The 22116-nt window shown below is 46.6% G+C and overlaps 1 protein-coding gene across 4 annotated transcripts; it reads left to right on the top strand.

Moving 5' to 3' along the window:
* Positions 1-14531: 14531 nt before the first annotated feature.
* On the top strand, positions 14532-21901 carry DYNLT1 (dynein light chain Tctex-type 1). Of its 4 annotated transcripts, XM_081530172.1 has the most exons (7): positions 14532-14593; positions 16087-16285; positions 16461-16700; positions 17184-17225; positions 20643-20766; positions 21125-21202; positions 21466-21901. In XM_081530172.1, the coding sequence occupies exons 3-7, from the start codon at positions 16680-16682 to the stop codon at positions 21534-21536; spliced, it is 336 nt and encodes a 111-aa protein (XP_081386298.1). In that variant the 5' UTR covers positions 14532-14593; positions 16087-16285; positions 16461-16679; the 3' UTR covers positions 21537-21901. The 4 variants fall into 4 exon arrangements, with proteins under 4 accessions (XP_081386298.1, XP_081386297.1, XP_081386296.1 ...); XM_081530171.1 differs by having other exon boundaries at positions 16087-16700; XM_081530170.1 differs by lacking the exons at positions 16087-16285; positions 16461-16700.
* Positions 21902-22116: the final 215 nt, after the last annotated feature.

Below are 22116 nucleotides of genomic sequence, written 5' to 3'. Positions count from 1 at the left end.
GCAACCCCATGGACTGTAGCTCACCAGGCTCCTCTGTCCATGGGATCCTCCAGGCAAGAATTCTGGAGTGGGTTGCCATTTCCTACTCCAGAGGATCTTTCCAACCCAGGGATCAAACCCATGTCTCTTGTGTCTCCTGCATTGGCAAATGGATTCTTTACCACTAGGGCCACCTATAAACACACACAGAGGACAATTAAAGTCAGAGAAACAGTAGCAGGCAGGGTGAAAAGGAGCAGACGATTTCCACCAGGAACCTGCAGGGAAACAATCACTGTACTTGAGCACTGAGGCTGCCCTGGTGGCTCAGAACAAAGCAAAACCCCAAATCAAAGTGGTGTATATAGTTCTGATAAACCGAAAGGCATTCTCAAGGTGTAAAGGTCATGGAACAAAAAGGTAATGAATGATCTGAGCAGTGATGTGGCAGAAGATGCAAAACTATGCTTCATGTATCATCATTATATTGATTTCAAATTAACTAAGGATAGAGCTTGTTGTTGTTGTTATTGTTGTTCAGTTGCCAAGTCATGTCCGACTCGTTGCGACCCCATGGACTGTAGCATGCCAGGCTTCCCTGTCCATCACCAACTCCTGGAGCTTACTCAAACTCATGTCCATCGAGTCAGTGATGCCATCCAAACCATCTCATCCTCTGTCGTCCCCTTCTCCTGCCCTCAGTCTTTCCCAGCATCAGAGTCTTTTCCAATGAGTCAGCTGTTTGTATCAGGTGGTCAAAGTACTGGAGCTTCAGCTTCAGCATCAGTCCTTCCAAAGAGTATTTAGGGTTGATTTCCTTTAAGATTGACTGGTTTGACCTCCTTGCTTTCCCAGGATAGACCACCAAATTGTAATTCATTGAAAGCCTTTCAAATACAAACCCAAACATGGTGTTTTCTGAGGTTCCCAGTTGATGCAGTATAAAGCTTAGGGAACTAGAGGTATGGGTGTGCAGTGTCTATCTGAGTTTTTTTTCTAGACTTTGAGAGATTTTGACTCTGGTCTCCATAAACCTTCAGTCATTCAAGCACATGGGTGATAACTACAATGAGGAAATCCTTCTATTATTGGATTGAAAGGTACTTTTTTCCTTAACTTAAAGGATCTGTGTCCAAATCCTCTCTATACAGAGTGACTTTTTGAGTTGATGCAATCAGGACTGCATATAGAACACCCCAGGATCATTCATGTGACAAATAGATTCAAGGGATTAGATCTGGTAGACCAAGTGCCTGAAGAACTATGGACAGAGGTTTGTAACACTGTACAGGAGGTGGTGACCAAAACCATCCCCAAGAAAAAGAAATGCAAGAAGGCAAAGTGGTTGTCTGAGGAGGCCTAATAAATAGCTGAGAAAAGAAGAGAAGCAAAAAGGCAAAGGAGAAAGGGAAAGATATATTCATCTGAATGTAGAATTCCAGAGAATAAGAAGAAGAGATAAGAAAGTCTTCTTAAGTGAACAATGCAAAAAAAAAAAAAAATAGAGGAAAACAATAGAATAGGAAAGACTGGAGATCTCTTCAAGAAAACTGGAGATATCAAGAGAACATTTCATGCAAAGATGGGCATAATAAAGGAATAGAAATGGCAAGGACCTAACAGAAGCAGAAGAGATTAAGAAGAAGTGGCAAGAATACACAGAAGAACTGTACAAAAAAGTCTTAATGATCCATGATGCTGTGGTCACTCACCTAGAGCCAGACATCCTGGAGTGCACAATCAAATGGGCCTTAGGAAGCACTACTATGAACAGAGCTAGTGGAGGTGATGGAATTCCAGCTGAGCTATTTCAAACCCTAAAAGGTGATGCTGTTTAAGTGCTGCACTCAATATGCCAGCAAATTTGGAAACCTCAGTATCACAGAAACCTAGGAGGATGTTTTCTCTTTGATTTCCAGTGTCCTCCCAGTGTTCCAGCTGACTTGGTGGCTTAGACCTTCCACATGTTAGAGCCACAGGTGTTTCATCTTATTGGGATTCATTTAGGGTTTTCAGTGGGGGCAGTCCCATGCTTCTGTCTAGAAATTTGTGGGGTAGTTTTAGTTGTCATAGTGACAAAGAATTACCTTGCGTTCCCGTACAAATATTGGTTATCTTACCAGATAACTCCACTAGGAAAAAGATATAATTATCTGAAAATAGAATTTAACTCACAGAAACACAAAGTATATTTTGCAGGGTTTTAATATACTGGGTTTTCCAGAATGAAGCTATTGTGTAAATGAGGGAAGACTGCACCTGGTTTCATTTAGAATTGCTTACCATTTCAGAAAGTGACATCACGTAGGGCAGCATGGCTCATATTAATAGTATTTGAATCACTAATGCTACACGACTGGTAAGGAGCTGCATTTGTAGATGTGAATCTACTAATCAGTGTGATTCTAGGTATGAGAACATCTGACAACTTCACTGTGTCTTTTAATGTAGTTTATATTGAGAGTCCCATGGACTGCAAGGAGATCAAACCAGTCAATCCTAAAGGAAATTAGTACTGAATATTCATTGGAAGGACTGATGCTGAAGCTGAAACTCCAATACTTTGGCTACCTGATGTGAACAACTGACTCATTGGAAAAGACCCTGATGTTGGGAAAGACTGAAGGCAGGAGAAGGGGACAACAGAAGATGATATGGTTGGTTGGCATCACCAACTCGATGGACATGAGTTTGAGCAAGCTCCAGGAGTTGATGATAGACAGGGAAGCCTGGCGTGCTGCAGTCCATGGGGTCCGCAAAGAGTTGGACACGACTGAGTGACTGAATTGAACTAATATATATGATTATATATTATATTCTTATAATTTAATGTCCCTTTATTTCTCCTTTCATCACAGTAATGATATTAAATTATTGTTGTTGGTATTGGGTAAGGTAAATTATATTTTACATGAATTCCAATTCCAGATAGTAAAAGGTGAGCTACAAAATATTTCCTATTAAGAGTGAGCATTGGGTCTTTGGGGTTTAAGAACCACTGAAATTGAGGATCCAATGATTTCTCAGGTTACTTACAAATTAAATTGTGTGTATCATTCTCTTGTTCATTTTTTCAATGTATTATTGTGTTTTAGAGGATGGAATGGGGAAAATAGAGAACTGGTTGGTTGTTTTTGTTGTTTTAAGTTGTGCGGGCTTCTATCTTGATTGTGAATTTGCTTGTGCAATTCCAGGTCTGATTTCCAGGTTATAATTGAGAACTCAGTGTTTCCCTTTCAATAGCAATTATCTAAATTATTTCAACTGCATCTTTTCAGTCCTCTTGAACAAAATCTGAAGCTCTTTCTATACCTTACTCCTGTTATGCTGGCATTTAAATTTCTATAAGTTTTACAACAATAGCCAAATCAGAGATTTTACTCTGTAATCCATGTTCCAAATCACTCAAGATCAAATTCACTAAAACTCTTGTTAGCTTATAGTCTATTTATCCAAGATAAGGTGACCCCAGACTTACGACGATGATTTACTTATTCTTTTAATTATTTGTCTATTTATTTATTTGTAGTGAACTCTTCCTAGTCAATAAGGTTTCTAGGGTGACAGAGTTAATTAGCAAGTCGCATGGGCCCATGGTAAATACCAAGAAAGTCAGAGAGAATTCCATCCACCTGATGGCCTAGCAAGCTTAAGGTCCATCTTTAGAGATTCCATTTCCGCTCACCTATGCTAGCAGGAAACTAGAAGCCACTCTGGCTTATTTTTCATATTATTCAAAACATGGATAAAATAAATATACTTCTGTCTTGCAGGCTTTTGATTTCTTGGATGTTTCTGAGTGGAAATGGAGATGGTAAAAGAATTCTATGAAATCTATGCAAATCAGTTGGCATGTTCCTTGATGGAGTGAGGGGTGAGCGTGGCATTTATAACCCAAAGTGCTAACAGGGACAAGTGGGTCCAAGTCTGGCTGTGCCCACCGACCTAAGGGCGCCCAGTGGGCACAATAGTGACAGCACTACGGTGAGTCAGAGGGAGGCCGGTGACAGGAGAGGACAGGAAGATGTTTACGGCTGAGCCTGGGAGGAGAAGCGGAGTTGGTCTAAGGAAGGACAGGACATCTCTGGAGTGAGGGACAGTCCACTGAACATGACTGAGGCAGGAATGCGTCATTCCTCTCCCAGGACAGGAGCCCAGGTCCCCACCGCCTACAAACAAATTCTAAACTACGAACAAGGTCTTTCTCACCCTCCTTGACCTGGCCCCCTCTGACTTCTGCATCCTCAGTTCCCACAGAACACCCCAACACTCCCGCAGCGAACACATTCGAGATGGTTCCCTGAATGCCCTGTGTACTCTTCGCTTTCCATGCATTCGCTCCTGCTCTTCCCTGTCCTTACCAGAATCTAATTTACTCGGAAGCAGTAAGGGGAACGGGGTTTGGAGATGCTGGGCAAGTTAGCGAGTCCCCTGGGATTTAATTTCCTTGGCTGCAAAGTAGAGGGAGGTGGCTCAGACAGTAAGAGTCTGCCTGCAATGCAGGAGACCTGGGTTTGATCCCTGGGTTGGGAAGATCCCCTGAAGAAGGGAATGGCAACCCACTCCAGTATTCTTGCCTGGAGAATCCCATGGACAGAGGAGCCTAGCAGGTTACAGTCCATGGGGCTGCAAAGAGTCGGGCATGACTGAGCAACTAACACTTTCACTTTCAAAGTGGATAGAATTATAGCATCCACTTCTTAGAGTCATTGTGAGGATTAAATGCGTTTATACAGGTAAAGCACTTTTTTTTTTGGCTGTGCTGTGCAGCATGTGGGATCTTAGTTCCTCGACCAGGGATTGAACCCGTGTCCCCTGCATTGTGAGCACAGAGCCTTAACCACTTGACCACCAGGGAAGTCCCGACACATAAAGTACTTAGATCACAGTGGCAAGCATATAATAAATAACCCACTGACACATGTTAACTGTGATAGTAGTAACAGTATTGATGGGGACAGAGTAAAGGGACAAAGTAAGTGATTAAATAGTTAATCCCACTAGGGGACTGTAAATAGAAAAACTATGGGAGACCCCTGTAAGCTAATGGTTACTCAAGAAAGCAGGTTTACTTAACCACAAAACCAAGCAGGCTTGCTTAGCAACAAAATCGTCCAACAGATGCATGAGGCATGTCCCCAAACAATAAAGCAACGGCGGCGTGAGACCCACATCCTGCCCCGTGAGCTCAGTAGGACACACGCTCCGCATACAAAAAAAAAACAATCATTTGTGGACCCAGCTTGACCATGCAGGGACAAGAAAATCCCCCTGCTCAATCTGGAGGAGGAGTTGATGATGGAAACACAACATCTACTCAAGAAAGACAAAGAAGGTTTTCTCCGCCTCCCTATTTTTCCTTTGATTATAAAAATGTAAGCCACTAAATACTCAGGACATGGTACCCCCTTGCCCACTTGCTTGTAAGCCTTGTAAGTCTCCTCTTCTAATAAATCACTTCTTATCTATCACCTTGGGCTTCCCAGGTGGCGCTAGTGGTAAAGAACCTGCCTGCCAATGCAAGAGACCTAACAGATGTGAGTTCGATCCCTGGGTCGGAAAGATCCCCTGGAGGAGGGCATGGCAACTGACTCCAATATTCTTGCCTGGAGAATCCCATGGACAGAGGAGCCTGGTGGGCTACAGTCCATGGGGTCGCAAAGAGTCAGACACAAATGAAGCACTTAGCATGCACGCACGTCTATCACTTTGCTGAATTCTTTCTGCGCTGAGACATAAAGCTGTAGAGCTCTTCAGAGTCCCCTGAAACATCACCTAACAGTCTCATCATCATCATCATCATCATCATTCATTGTTAATCTTTCAGGTCCAGATTCATCACTAATTCAGGAACTTGATCTCCTTATTTTCAAGCACAATTAACTGCTCCTTCATTATGCCCCCCTTTCCCCTGTATATTTCCCTATCATGATTCTGAATTCTTTCTGATTCAAGTGTCCTTCTGGTGGTGACATTGGTTCTTAGTGATCCCTCATCACCCAGCAAATAGGTCCTTAATGTTTGGCTGGAGTTGAGAAACCCAGTGACTATTGTGACATGCGGGTTTGCTTGCCAAAGCAGGAAGCACGAATTCAAGTCGGAAGGAAGGATCCTAGTCAGGTGAGCAAGCAATATGCATCCCAGAGAGCTCCAGGCTTCAGAAATCTGGAAAGCATCTGAAAATCTGAGGTCATTTCAGCATCTGAGAAGCATACTGAAAAGTATTTTGTTTTAATGATCTCATGCAGAAATCCACAATCTCATAGCTTGAATAATGCAATCTCCCAGACCTGGTTTTTCTGCGATAATATTTAGTCACTCTCTCACACCCAACGAATTCTGAAACTGTGTTTTTGTTGCAAACACTGGCGTCAGGCTCTGTCTTCACCCACATGGAGCTGTCTAGCCCCCAATCTCCTTTCTCAATTGCATTTTTGTGATTTTGTAATGGTGACTGCCTTTGTTTTACAGCATCCCACCATACCAACCAGTCTAATTTTACTTAACAATTAAAAAATAAATAAAACCTACAGTGTATCACCACTCTGAAGGAAAAAGTCCCCCAGAGCCACTTGGAGAAGCACTGCACAGCCAACCATCCCATCTCAGCATCAGTTTGGGTGTCGGAAAACCTGGGACCAAACCCCAGATCTGGAATCATCTCGGTACAGCCCAAGAGCAACAGCTGGAAGAAAGCAAGCAGGATTTGGAAGCAGTCCTCTCAGATCACCGTGCTCCCCTTCAGGAAGGCCCCAGAGCAGGACTCAAGCCTCTTTTCTGGGATCGATAGGGACACGCGCAGCAGAGGTGGAGTGCCTCTGAAATCCAGCTCGGGGCTTCAACCCACAGGTTTCCATCTCCTCTATAGCCAGTCATGCTGCGTCTCAGTGGAACTCTGCATCCAAACAAATGCAGATAGGTGGTGGTGATCCGCGTATTGATTCACAGCACTGATTTCATTGGGCTTCTGTGAGCCCCTCAGGTGCCGTGGAGTGAGGACATCAAATTAGCAGGAGCCCCTCTCTGCAATCTAAAAGCTCGCATTCCAGCCAGGAAATGGACCAGTGAACAAATAAGCGACAGCATCACAGGGTGAGTAGAAACACACAAGGATCTACAGAAGAGAAGGCTCAGAGGGAGGCGTGATTCACTCCACGTGGGGAGAGGAGAGATGGCTGGTGGTGGTGGGGGACCGTGTGGGACCCCCCTTTGTCAGAGAAATGGAACAACCGATTGTGTGAGTTCTGAAACCACACTTGCTTTTTTTTCCCCTCGGCCTAACAGCCAAGATCGACTTCGGCTTTTCAGAGCTGACCAGGGGAAGAAAATTACAAGAAATGTGAACCTTGGGGGCGAGTAGAAGGGGGACAGGAAAGGAAACTCTCTTTATCTGCAGGCTCTTCCATCTAATGGTTATCTCTGAGCAGCTGGTCATCGGATCAAAGGAACGGATGCGTCACCCACCCCGACGCCTGCACCCCCGCCCGTGACGGAGGGGAGAGGCGGCGATCAGGCGAGTTGCCTGCATTGAACACTGTCATCGCTGGACTTTCAATTCAAGCTAGAGATCGAGCCACAGCTGAACCCACAACCACGCCCCTGCTCTCAGCCCTACTCCAGAGCCAGCACCCCCTGCCACTGTGTTTTACCACAGCTGTTTCCTTGAGAAGCTGCAGTTTGCTTTTTTTTTTCTGAATATGGCCACAATACTTTCAACCTAGAATGCAGGGGCAAAGTTGAGCGACTCCACAGACCCTGCCGCTTCACCTGAAAGTGTTAATTCTTTTTAGCTCATGGAGTATCCTCACGGATGTCTGCAACAGCTGCAGGGACCACTGGTTCGTCCACACTAAGGAAGCGGGTGAAGGCAGGGCAGTGCTCACAGGCTTGACGGATTCCTTCTTGCAAAGGCGAGACGACCCACCTGGGAGTCCCTCAGGAAGCGTGGCACGGGAATGGAGATGAGCCTTTAGAAACTCTTTGTGTCTCTGGTCTCTGAGCCAGAAGTGGATTCTCTCAGAAGCCAGTGACCTCGGGCTTCAGGCCTCACCTGCCAGGCCCCGGATCTGACCTTGTATTAACGTCTGTTTCCTTAAAGAAGGCTCCAGGCATCATAGAAGCTTCAGGTCCTTCAAACCTGTCCTTAATATATGACACTGTGCATATGTGGGCTTAAGTCTAGAAAACTTGACATCTAAACCAAGACAGGAGAGGGCTGGAAGTCTCTTCTGGAAAGGCCCCTACCACTCATGGAGGAGTCTAGTCTTTCTCATTCACATAGATATCTTGCCACCAAAAAAAAAAAAACCCAAGTGCTTTTTCAGAATCAAAGCTAAACACTGCAATAGAAACCCATGATATTCTAGACTTAAACTTGATCTTTTCTCGTGGACGGATAAAGAAACGAGAACTGATATTATTTTGTTCTTTACATGAGGTACTACTCATAATCGTTGCTATAGTTTTTGTTGTACCAACAGCTACTATTTATTTAGCACTTACTCTGGACCAGAGGGCTTGACACGGACAGTCTCAGTCCTCATTACAGCCTTATGCCATCAAGACACCCATTTTACAGATGAGCAGAGCGAGGCTTGCAACAATTAAGTAATTTACCTAAAGTCACACTGTAACCTAGGTCTGTTTAACTCCAACGCCTTATGTTTTGTTTAGACAGAAAAGTTAAGAATTTAGAATCTTCTACTATCTTGGCTAAATAATCTTTTTCATAGCAATTCTAACTTCTTAGTAGATACTTGGGCTTCCCAGGTGGCGCTAGCAGTAAAGAAGCTGTCTGCTGATGCAAGAGACGTGGGTTCAATCCCCGGGTTGGGAAGATCACCTGGAGGAAGGCATAGCAACCCACTGCAGTTATTTTTGCCTGGAGAGTCCCATGGACAAAGGAGCCTGGCAGGCTACAGTCTATGGGGTCACAAGAGTCGAACACAACTGAAGCGACTTAGCACAGAAAGATACTTAATCTCTAACGTGTATTTTCTTCTCATAATCTCTCCTTTTGTCAAGAAGTTCTGTTTTGGGGCTAAAGAAGCTGAATTGCAAGACATTTAAATTAGACTCCAGCTAACTTAATTTTTAAAATTTTAAAATCATATTTATGGTCCACCTCCAGACTAGAGATTATGGGGGATGAAAAAAATCGGAATCTGTGAAGTAAATTCAGAGCAAAACAGGAATAAACTGTATATATAAGAATGTACAAACCAAAAAGGAAACCAAACGACGCTCTTCACCGCCTTTGAAAAAATTCACACCATACAGCTTTGGGAGAGTGTGTTTTAGTGTGTATTGGTTTTTTAACTAACTCCAAAGTATTCCTCCATTCCATTTAAATCATTCTTAGCCTACGTTTACAATGTATACTATTCAATAAAACGACAAGTCATCCTTGGTCTAATTTCTCATTGCTGTTCTTTCCCACCTTTTCAAAGTCATTAGTGTAAGAGAAGTTATAGTAACTGTAACCTCTACCCACCCTACCCTTGAAACAACCCACCAGAAGGGCTGGATTCAGATGCTCAGCCTACCTTTGCCTCAGCTTCAAGAGAGGAGACCAGGGGAGCTCACTCAGGGGAAGGAAGTCAAGCTTTCTTTGCGTTAGAATGACTGACGTACTTCTCTTTCCTTCCGGTGGGCCGGGCGGGCGCTGAGGGCCTCTGTGGCTACCAGCTCCACGTCACCAAGGACCCCGGGGACAAAGCCACCTGGAACCACACCCAGGCGCTCTTGAAGGCCAACAGTTTACGTTTTTAGCTGGAGGAAAGACCAAGCTATGCTACCGCAGTGTTTCACTCAAGCAAGGAAACCCTCAAAGAGACTGGAGGCTTCAATTAGTCAAACGTTCCCACCTTTGCGAGAGGTTTCTCATTGATCTCAAGTGGAAATGACTCGTGTAATCACAGCTCAAAGAGCAGCTGTTAACTCAAGAGTCGTCTTATAACAAGACTGGCCTGGACGTTTGCGGGTAAATTTCAAGGAAGCATAGCATACATATGGGGCTTCCCAGGTGGCGCTAGTGGTAAAGAACCCGCCTGCCAATGCAGGAGACACAAGAGATGCGGGTTCAACCCCTGCATTGGGAAGATCCCCTGGAGGAGGGCACAGCAACCCATTCCAGTATTCTCGCCTACAGAATCCCACGGACAGAGGAGCCTGGTGGGCTACAGTTATGGGTTCACAAAGAGTCGGACACGACTGAGCGACGGAGCACACACACAGCATACATACGGAATGTGACCCAAATCATAAGAACAGCTGGATAAATTCTCCCAAAGTGAATGCACCCCTATCGAGAAAAGAATTTTGAGCAGCATCGCTGGAGCTTGCTCTGAATGACAAAATCTGCGCCTTTATGAGCAGCACCTACCTTCCTAACCAGCACTCGGACCACTGTTCCCTCCGTCTTCCCTCCCCCTGTGACTCTGGAGTCAGGCTGCCCCATCCACGTGGTCCCGGCGTGGAGACGACACAGGGCAAAGCCATAGCAAACCTGCGATGGTCATGGATGTGAATGACAAATACACCTCCGTTGTCATCACCCACCAAGAGTCTAGGGTCATTTGTTTCGACAGCTAACCTAGCCTATGCTGACTGGTGCAGTGTCTGCATGTTCTTTATACACACAGAACTGATACACTATTTAATAACCATCACAGCATGAAGATAGCCAGTCAAGAGCTTCCCTGGTGGCCCCGTGGTTAAAACTTTGTGTTTCCAATACAAGGTGCATAGATGTGATCCCTGGGTGGGGAACTACGATCCCACATGCTGCATGGCGTAGCAAATAAATAAATAAATACTTCACTAAAAAAAAGAAAGAAAGAAAATCAGCCAGTCAGAAGAAGCGCCCACGGTGCCCTGAGTTATCCTTAGTTGTTGGTCTTGGGGATGAGGGGCGGGGGCAAGGACTGGGAGGAAGAGAGACCCAAGGGGTTCAGAGCAACAGCCACTTGCCATTGGTACAGAGGTATTTCAGTCCCACTGTGCCTGTGTTTCCCAGATGACAGCAGACCTAAATATAGGCATTTCTTAGCTCTTCTCATTAGCACAAGATTTCTCAGCACAGGATTCTCACTTTAGATGTATGTTAGACACAAGTTTATTTTCTTCTCCATTATAACATTAAAGCCCTCAGACTAGAGTGTTTTGCAACTGCCATCTTCATCATCATACGTATCATCATTATTAGTGACTTGGCATGACTCCACTGTACATCTCAGTAACACACCCCTAACCTCAGGGAAAGGAAGGAAAACCTCGAACATACACAGGATGAGATTTGGATGGCAAAGGGCTGCAGAGCCCAGACAACACAAGGAGACAACTGTGGCTGTGGATATCATTTGTTGAGGTGACATGGCTAGCATTATTAGGCCCACACTTGCTAAATAAGGCATTGACAATACCAATCCTTATTTCCAAAGAGTGTATTTAACAGACTCCACTCAAAAGAAAGGAAGCACACAATACCTGCCAACCTATGGCTAAGCCCCAAATTGAAAAACAAACCCAAGATCCAATCCACTGACTACACAAAAACTAAACATTACTCTAAAATATGGCTGAATACAGGAGATTCATGAGCAGTTCTGAGTCAATGTGTTTATACTCCAGGACTTCTGACGGACATTCATTCCTGGCAGAGCAGAAGTGCTAGTCACCTGCCGGATGCCACAGTGATTTTAAGTTCCTTAGCCCTACACAGTGTACATCAATTGGGCAGAACGTAACACTTGCGCTGCTTTTTCCCAAGCACTACAACATCACTGAGCCTAGAGAATTCAAGTCCTCGCACTGACAGAAATCAGATTTTCAAATTTTTCCATAGAGACCATATCCTAGTCAACTCTGCAGCTTCCACTGTAGTTCACAGGCTGCCACAGAGTGCTCACCACGTGTGTGCTAAGTGAACACACAGTTCTGAAGATAAACAGACCAATTTGTCCATTTCTGGGGCAGACTCAATATAACTGTGATGTTTATTATGATCACTGAATGAATATTCTTTGACAGTTAAAACTGGAGAGTGGAACTCAATGCAGATAAGCTGAGGTCATGTCAATTTTTTTAAAAGTTCACCTTCACGTGTTTTCTGTTGATTTACGCACTTGCTGGTGACTTTCAGTCACAATACAACTTAAGATGGAGTACGAAATGGCAGCCTGCTCCAGTATTCTTGCCTGGAGAATCCCATGGACAGAGGAGCCTGGCGGGCTACAGTCCATGAGTCCATGAGGTTACCAAGAGTTGGACACAACTGAGCACACACATTATACTGTCTGTGGTTCAAAAGCATTATCAATACCATATCCCAGCAGCCATTCACGACACTCACTTGAATTAGGAAATTCTTAAAAGGCTGTGGAGCAATTTAGATGTCTCAAACCTCACTCGGAACCTGTCCGCTCCTGCTTTGCACATAATTCTAACACACTCAGCTAGTGGGGCTCCAGGGCCTCCCTATGGAAGCAGAAGAAAATCAGAAGAGGGAAAAGGCCCCTGCCTGACTGAAGAGGGTAGTGCTGCTGAGGAGCTGGAACTGGGCAAGTGGGGTCAAGTGATCAAGAAGGACACCTAAAAAGAGATAGGAGAAGCTAGATGTGGGGAAGACAAAACACAGAAATGGCAGGCTTAGCATCCCATGTAGACTGAGGCTTGAGGCTGAAACACTGGAAAAAGTGAGCGGAAGCCAGAGTCAGAGAAGCAGAAACCAGCCATGAGAGAGCAGCCCATCGCCACCCAGCAGGTCCCCTTGGTCAGGTCAGGTGTCCAGGGCAAGGCAGCCTGTGTCTTTCACCCTCCCCTCTCCCCTTCCCCACAAACCAGGAACGTGATTACATTGTCCTCCACTCCCAGTTCTCTGCAACTGGATAGGAAGCAGAACTAATGTGTGGGAGAATCATTCTTTTAACACATTTTAATTGTGTGCTTACCACAGGCCAGGTACAATTGAAGGGGCAGGGGATCCATTAGTGAATCAACTGGATTTCTGCCAGCATGGAACTTAGCTTCTATAGCGTAGAAACAAGGGTTGCAGATGAACTGAATGTGGGCGCTGCAGCTTAATTCTGCAAAGTCTCAAGGTCCCGTGGTCAAACACTTCCTAGGAGGATGCTGCTAAGTCACTTCAGTCGTGTCCGACTCTGTGCGACCCCATAGACGGCAGCCCACCAGGCTCCCCCGTCCCTGGGAGTCTCCAGGCAAGAACACTGGAGTGGGTTGCCATTTCCTTCTCCAATGCATGGAAGTGAAAAGCGAAAGTGAAGCCGCTCAGTCGTGTCCAACTCTTAGCGACCCCATGGACTGAAGCCTGCCAGGCTCCTCTGTCCATGGGATTTTCCAGGCAAGAGTACTGGAGTGGGGTGCCATTGCCTTCTCCGTCCTAGGAGGATGGGAAGTGGTTTTTAGCTACTGGGCTTTGGAGAGGTAAGAAGTGACAGCGTGACTTCGAGGGTGTGGTAAAAACAACAGAAAACGTAGCACCCAAAGTCAAAGGTTTTAACCTCAGATCACATGCAAGCTGATACACCTATCCCAGCCCTTCTTGGAGAGCCACTGAGAATTGCTCAGGGCAACCACTACTTTTTATAAAGACGCTTGTATACAAGTTAAAGGTATGCCTAGGTCATTCTGGTTAAGGCTGCCAGGAAGTGTGCAGCATTTTACAACATTTTCTACCCCAAACAATGTTTTAATAGTATTTGAAGGGGGAAAAAAATTATATGGAAAACCTACTCCCCCAAAGGTAAGTTTCCTTCAGGTCTAAAGTTTCCTAATCCTGGAATCCCCAAGGGGGCTGCAAACAATATCTCAGATAGCCCATCACGTTCAGAAATCACTTTACAATTTGTTACTAGGTGTCCAAACCCGCTTGCATGTTCAAACGAATCCAAAAGGGTACAAACTTCAGGGAGGGGCCAGGACAGCCGTTCCCCTCCCGGCCTGGCTTTGTCCAGTTTGTTTTGTTTTAGCTGCGGCTGTTGGAGATTCTTCAGAGTCCCTAGGACTGCAAGGAGATTCAACCAGTCAGTCCTAAAGGAAATCCGTCCTGAATATTCATTGGAAGGACTGATGTTTAAGCTGAAGCTCCAATACTTTGGCTACCTCATGCGAAGAGTGACTCATTAGAAAAGACCCTGATGCTCGGAAAGAGTGAAGGCAGGACGAGAAGGGGACGACAGAGGATGAGACGGCTGGATGGCATCACCGACTCAATGGGCATGAGTTTGAGTAAACTCCAGTGAGTTGGTGATGGGCAGGGAGGCCTGACGTGCTGCAGTCCATGGGGTCGCAGAGAGTCGGAGACTACTGAGCGACTGAACTGAACTGTCCAGGGAGCTGCCGGGACACCGTGGCGGAGGAGAGGTGTCCCCGAGGAGACGCGCGGCTCCCGGACGGCAGGAGGAGCGGCGGGTCCCATTCCCCGTGCACTGCGGGAGCCCCGGGGCGCACGGGCCCGAGGGAAAGGGCGGTGCCCTAGAGCAGGCGGGGAGCGAGTGGGGGCGGGGTCTGAGCGCGCCTGCGTGGTGCGCTCCACTCGGGGAGGCGGCGGCGACGCACAGGCGGCAAGATGGAAGACTACCAGGCCGCCGAGGAGGTAACCGCCCGGTGGGCTGCAGGACGGGCGGGGGCCGTGGATGCCGGGTGCGGGCACCCGGGCTACCTCTGGGCCTGGACGGTGGCCGTTCCCGGCGCCCCGCCGAGCGCTTCGCGGTGACTCACCGCCTGGCGGACTCCGGGCGTCTTCGCCCTGCCCCGGGGGCCGGGGCACGGAGGGGGCGCGCCTCCCGTGGTTCCTCCGGGAGAGGGCTCCGCAGGCCCGGACGCCTTCCTCAGGCGGCGCAACATCCCCCGGGGATCGCCTCCGCCGCGACCCCGACCCCCTGCGCCCCCGGCCGTCCGCGCCCCCGGCCCCCTGCGTCCCCCTACCCCCTGCGTCCCCCTACCTCCTGCGTCCCCGGCGCCCTGCGTCCCCGGCCCCCTGCGTCCCCGGCCCCTCGCGCCCTTTACTCCGAGCGCAGACCCCTGCCCAGGCGGATGGGGGAGGCTGAAGGCCGCGTGTGCGTCTGCCGGCTGATGTTTGCGAGTCAACAGAGTGACATACACACCAGACCCGCACGCCCAGTTAAGCTCCCCAAGGGGCCCCCAGTCCTGAACTTGCTGCTCTGGCCGCGGGCAGCAGGCAGACGCGCCTGCGAGGAGAACCACCTGCCTTTTTGTCTTGGGTTCCTCTCCTGTTCTCCACGCTGTGCGCACGCCCACCGTGGCCACCGTCACTCAACATTTCATTTGAGAAGACAGTCCGATAGCTCCGATTTTGGTCGGGGGTGGGGGGCAGGTCGTCATTGCCCCGTTGAAGAAGTCGGGTAAAGCATACAGTTATTTGCCAAGCAGAAGGTATTCATTGTAACAACGTGTGCTGTTACCTGGTTTTCCTTCCAGCTGATGAGCATTTAGGGAATGATAGCTGATGGTTGCTGCTCTTACAGAATAGTTGCTCCTTTTCTTCTTGCTAAATAATTCTGGTTGAAGCACAAATAAATGGAGCCCTGTCTATTTCGCAGCCTTCCTAACCAGTACGAACCTTCTGTGGTAGTGTCACCATCAGTGTCCGAAGGGTGGTAGCAACCTAGGGAATATTTAGGGAGAAGCCAAAGTTCAGGAGCAGGTAGCCAAGGAAAAGCTTTTCCCTGTCAACTGTGCAGTCATATTGGAGAATGGCTTGTATTACAGGAATTATTGAGTAACTTTGAGAAAGCAAATATAGAGGAAGTCCTTCAAACCGGAGTTTTTAATACTCTGCCTTCTCATTCTGGCCCTCACCAAGGAGGTGGCTCAGTGACTTCATCATTCCAGATCTCAACTGCATATCTGAGACATGAAGGGGCTGAACAGAATGGTGTGTGTTTTACATAAGATAAAGCCCTGGGAGGCTGAGACCACGACTGTCTTCTTTCTAGTAGGCCTGCCTTCCGTGTTTACTGTGTTTACAGCCAGTAGGTCAGTAACAGACCTGCTGACCCCCACGTCTGCTAACTTCATGTAGACACCTGCATCTTTGTAACTCTACTCTGTTCATCTTTCCTGCAGAAGCTGAAACTGCCCAGTGGATTCTGTACAACTGCTGTACTTTCCATTAAAAGGCCACTGAAATGCCCCTCACCCTTTCTCATATTTTAACCACATGGAAATGGACTTTTTTGTATGGTTTAGAACCACTGAGGCCTCTTGGAAGGATCTTTTAAACTTGGAGAAGTAATTTAAAATACTGCAGATTTTCATTAACTTGGTGAGCTGGCTTTGTCTCCAAGCATGACTTCTGAGTACAGTGGGTGAGGGGCTTCAGGCAGTCAGCTCCTGACTCTCCTGGAGAGGAAGGGGCATCGCTGGAACTGGACTTCAGTGGTCAGCAGCCCAGCAGGGGAGAACACTCCCTGCCCACCTCTCTGTCTTTGTCCTACCAGGATGCACTGGGGCTGAGGGCCGGGGCTGCTCCCTGGAAAGCGCTTCTAGAGCTCAGGAAATGAGGACCCTGGACTCAGGGAACCTTGTACCATTCAGATGCACCACATGTAAAAAGAAAGAAAACCGCTAAAACTCCTGGCACTAGACGACTGCTGGCAGCCCACTTCCCAGCTCCTCCCGACACACTGGCTGAGAACCGCCGTGCCTGCGCTGACTGCATGGTCCTGAAGCCGGACAGAGTTGAGAAAGAAAATATTAACCAGAAATAGTAAAGTCATTGTAAATTTTACCACAAAGAGTGGTTTCAAAAACCAAAAGGTCTTAAGTTTCAAACCTAATTAGTTTACATTAGGGAAAGAGTTAATTCATACAAAAGTCAACTCATTGAACTTCCATATTTGTTAATGATCCTGGAAGCTGGCTGAAATGGACGGACAGGTTGAGATCTAAAGTGAACTTAGTCTTATGGGTTACAGCATGATTAAAACAAAAAACCCCAAAAACCTTGAAACTGTATACATGTACTCTAAGTCTCCTGCCTCTCACTAGCTCTGTGGTCCTCAGGGAGCTACTTAATGTTTTCTTCAGTAAAATGAACAGCCTGGTTAGATTATTTCTAAAGTCATTTCTAAATTATATTCATTACCTACATTTGCATTAATCAGTGCAATGGGAAAGGATCTTTTAAATCAATTGGGCTTAACTAATTTTTTCCCTTACAGACTGCTTTTGTTGTTGATGAAGTGAGCAACATCGTAAAAGAGGTAAGAGGAAAAATGCTTCCTTTTTAAATGTTTGATTAATGGCTTATAAGAGTGAAAATAATGTGTTTTAAATACTATCTTGGAATTGTTTCAGCTGAGCATGTGTGTTTTGGCATTTCAAATAACAGTTGTTACTTCAATGAATATCTAGATAAGAATTACTCCCATATTATGTAAATTATATATTTTAAATGAGACAGGAAATTTTATATACTTGCATTATTATTGACTGTCACTAAGGCTTGGCTCTATAATCTTTTAGCATAAAAGACTCATACAAATAAATATTTCCAATGTTTAATGAAGAGTGAATATTAAAAAATCGAACAACTTCTAGTCACTCAAGACCTGGTGCTGCACTTGGGGCTCATTTTTTTTTACATTCCTAAACCATCCACTTTATTGACCACGGAACCCCCTTTAGATGATAAGAATGGGAGTCGAATAGGCTATTTGCTCATTCATTCAAAAGTACGTGTCAAGGGGGCACGCAGGGGACTGACACCCAGTGAGTTTACACAATTGGGGAGGGGAGGGCAGCCGTTTCTCAGATAATCACACTGCACTCCTTGTGTGGTGTTGTGAGGGGTTAACCCACCTAGTGAGCTCCGAGCTGGGGTCTGGGGAAGACAGAAGATTAAGGGTGCTGTGCTGTGCTGTGCTGTGCTCAGTCGCTCAGTCGTGTCTGACTCTTTGTGACCCCATGGACTGTAGCCCGCCAGGCTTTTCTGTCCATGGGGGTTATCCAGGCAAGGATATTAGAGTGGATTGCCATGCCCTCCTCCAGGGGATCTTCCTAATCCAGGGATTGAACCCAGATCTCTCAAATTGCAGGCGGATTCTTTACTGACTGAGCTACCAGGGAAGCCCAGGAATACTGGAGGGGGTAGCCTATCCCTTCTCCAGGGGATCTTCCCGACCCAGGAATCAAACCAGGGTCCCCTGTATTGCAGGCAGATTCTTTACCAGCTGAGCTACTGGGGAAGCCCCAGGAGTAGGGTTAACTTAGCAAAAAGAGGGGAACAGATATACCAGACTGAAGAAGTGCAAGGGCCGTGTGGTAAGGAATGTCCTGGTATGTCTGAAGGATTTGTAGGGAGGTGGGGGTGTCTGGGCTATGCAGGGTGCTGGGGAGAGCGCCTGGGGCAGGAATGAGGCCAGAAACGGTTTTCCTGGTCGGTTGTTCCCCCAGACCCCTGTACATTGAGCACATGGTGAAGCCGGTGGCTCAAAGACGGTCGTTAGATGATATCAGTTGAACAATACCATTTGAAGTATTCTATAGGATTTGGAGTTGACTTTAATGCAAACTGTTATTAATGCAAGTTATTGACCAATGCCAGAGTGATTAAAGAACTACAACCTATTTTTGTGAACATCATCAAAAAGCAAAGTGATTAAAAAAAAAAGCAAAGTGATCTTGTTCTGCCATATATAGTATTCCACATGAGACATCATTTTCTAGTTGCTTTGCAGGATCTATAACAGTCTGCTTTTCATTGTTTTTCAAAATACAGTGTTTCTTAGAAACAGTGGGGAGCAGGAAGATGGGTGAATTTCACTAGAACTGTGAGAAGTGGAGTTGGTTTGGTAGGAAGTCTCCTTGGGTCTCACCTGTTTTCTGCACAGTCTTTGACTTGGTTGCCAGGCAGCAAGTTTGATACTACTGCAGCCAGAGCTTCCCAGTCTCCCTGGAAGCACAAGTAACATTGCTGTCGGTGTTCCTTTCACATTGATCACCCGATCACTCACTTCAGCAACTTTTTCTGCCCCTGGGCAGTAGGTTAATTTTGTACTCAAGCTATTGTTAAGTATTGTGTAGTAGTAAACTTGGATGGGTCCAAAATTAGAGGAAGGTTTTCCTCCCTCCCTGAAAAACAGTGAACTCCAAAGTGAGTGTGGAGTGAACGGCTAGAGTTAGTGGTCTAGCTTGAGTGCAGCACCCACTTCTTCGACACAGCTGCTGCGTGCTCGTTCAGCCGTGTTCGACTTGTGACCCCATGGACTAGCCTGCCAGGCTCCTCTGTCCATGGGATTATCCCAGTAAGAATACTGGAGTGGGTCGCCATTTCCTCCTCCAGGATATCTTCCTGACCCAGAGGTTGAACCCAAGTCTCCTGTACCTCCTGCATTGGCAAGTGGATTCTTGACCTCTGAGCCATCTGGGAAGCCCTATTTGACAAAGCTTGAGCCCAGACCCTATTAATACTTTCGTCCCCTGAAACAGGACAGGCATCAGCATAAAAGGCCCAGAAAATCATAGAATAGGAATATCCTCACTACCAATATGACCAAGAGGGGAGGCCAGGAACCATGTGTGTTCCTGAATAACCCCTGAAGCACACAGCGTGAACCGCTCCAGAATACAGCGCGGAAGAGATGCCGAGGAATTTCATAATAAAAAACGCGTCACAAACTTAAAGTTTGGGGATAGAGCAGTTCTTTAGTTTTCTGAAAAACATACTTCTGTGATAATATTACCAGAAAATGCTGAATAAAGGAAGTATTTGTAAATACATGATTATTTGGATAGGTTTGTACATTGTTGATTATACAACCCACAAAGATTCCTCTATCTGCTGTACTTTTAAGAAAGCAATAGGCAAAGGGAAGTGTTTTCTAGCCTCAGTGGGAAGAAAATGCATTGCTTATCTCTAGATAAATCACAACAGCAAACATTAAATTCAGTCAAAATGTTTAAAAAGTTTGACAGATGCTATATAATTACATATTTTACAAAATGAATAAAGAGGGCTTTCCTGATGGCTCAGTGATAAAGAGTCCGCCTGCAAGTGCAGGAGACGGGTTCGAGCCCTGATCTGGGATCCCATATGCCCGGGTGCCACAGCTGTTGAGCCTTTGCTCTAGCGCCCGGGAGCTACAACAGCTGAGCCCACGTGCCCTAGAAGAGAAGCGATGAGAAGTCCGAGCACCGGAACTAGACAGCAGCCCCCTCTTACTGCAACTAGAGAAAGAGCCCCTGCAGCAGCGAAGACCCAGTACAGCCAAAGATAAATAAACATTTTAAAATGAATAAAGGGACCTCTTGATGGTCCAGTGATTAAGAATCGGCCTCCCAATGCCAGGGACACGGGTTCGCTCCCTCGTTGGGGAACTAACATCCCACGTGCCGTGGGGTGGCTAGACCTGCGCACCGCAACAAAGGTCCCAAGTGCTGCAACTAAGACCCAGTGCAGCCAAAAATAAAAAAGATAATAAAATAAAAGTGAAAAATAAAGCATTCAAATGAATACTGTTAAAAGGTAGGTCTGCAAAGGAGTCCTCATGGTTCCCAACAAGCTTACTTTCACTTTATGCAGTGTGTAACTTAGCAGTTCTTAGGCACAGTGCTCACTGTGCTGACCTCAGGAGAAGGGGTGCTGTGCTAACAGTGACTGGCTGTGCTCTGTCTTCCAGGCCATAGAAAGTGCCATCGGTGGCAACGCCTATCAGCACAGCAAAGTCAATCAGTGGACCACAAACGTAGTGGAACAGACCTTAAGCCAACTCACCAAGCTGGGGAAACCATTTAAGTACATCGGTAATGCACCTTTGCTTCTGGTTGATGGTGGTGGTGGTCCTTTAAGTACCGCTGAGAGGGAGTCTGAGAGGAGACAGCAGAGGTGGTTCCTGGAGGAGCACGTCACTGGCCTGCGCACACCTGGGCTGCGTGGCTGCGGGAACGACTGCGAGCCACATCCCAGGACATCACAGCATTTCAGATCCGATGCTTTTAGAGTAAGCGCGTGGTGAGGTGTCAGTATCCTAGGACCAGGCGCTCTAACCCTAGAATTATTTTCATTTTGAACATCAGCCATGTGATCTACTACACATATGAGGACAGAGAGGAATGTGTGATGCCAAGTAGATTCCTCTAATAAAAGTTTGTTTTTCTTTAGTGACCTGTGTGATCATGCAGAAGAATGGAGCGGGCCTGCACACAGCAAGCTCGTGCTTCTGGGACAGCTCCACCGACGGTAGGTTTTCCTTCCCTGGGAAGGCTTGCCCCTGGCCCGTCCCTGAGGGACCCTGCTGAGATCTAGGCTATTCAAAGCCGTGTTTTAGGAAATGTGTGTTGGCTGTTTCATTAGAGTTGCCTTTTAAAACATTTTATAGAAGAGAGATGGGCTGACCTTGTTTGTTGGCTACAGAGTTGAGTACTGAGTGTTTGGCCTGATCCTGAGGCTGGAAGGCCCGGCTCTTCCCGGTTTTCAGTGCGACCTGTCTCCTTCCCCCGCAGGGAGCTGCACCGTGCGATGGGAGAACAAAACCATGTACTGCATCGTCAGCGCCTTTGGACTCTCCATCTGACAGCCTCGCCCCCCGCCCTTTCTCCTTCCACCCCGTCACTTCTTTCCCATCTTCTAACCACCAGCTGTCTATTCATTGATGACCTTTCTCATTCTAAGTGTGTTTGTGGCACGCTCAACATGTAGAGGAAAAACCAAATGACCACACTGCTCTCTGACCCGCACACCGAGTCAGAGGCGCCGTCATCGCAGGCCGTCAGGAACCTGTTCTGCCCCTTGTCTTAACTCGGAATGTTTCTTCTCAAAGGTGCTAAAAGCCGAAATCTGCTAGTGCAAAACTTTTCTCTACTCTCTGAAACGATTCGAATACACTAATTTTCCATACTTTGTACTTTTTGTTAGAATAATAAATTATTCTGATTTAAAGTGTCTGTTTTCTTCATAGTCTAAATAGTATCACAGGTGAATTCTCCATATTTAGTTACTGGCTTTAGAATCGGTAAAACTGTAAAAAAGCAGGTAAGGTTGCAGTTCCGCTTTGGTTCTCCCCAGTGCAGTGAACATGCTGATTGACCCCCGGGGGGCTTGGGGGGCTCTTGACTGCTCTGCTGTGTCCTGATGGGATTTCTGCCCTGGGCATC

Source organism: Giraffa tippelskirchi, chromosome 9 (genome assembly GCF_054371585.1).
Source record: "Giraffa tippelskirchi isolate mGirTip1 chromosome 9, T2T-mGirTip1v1.2.pri, whole genome shotgun sequence".
NCBI classification, from domain to species: Eukaryota; Metazoa; Chordata; class Mammalia; order Artiodactyla; family Giraffidae; genus Giraffa; species Giraffa tippelskirchi.
This window is presented reverse-complemented; position numbering and strand designations above follow the sequence as displayed.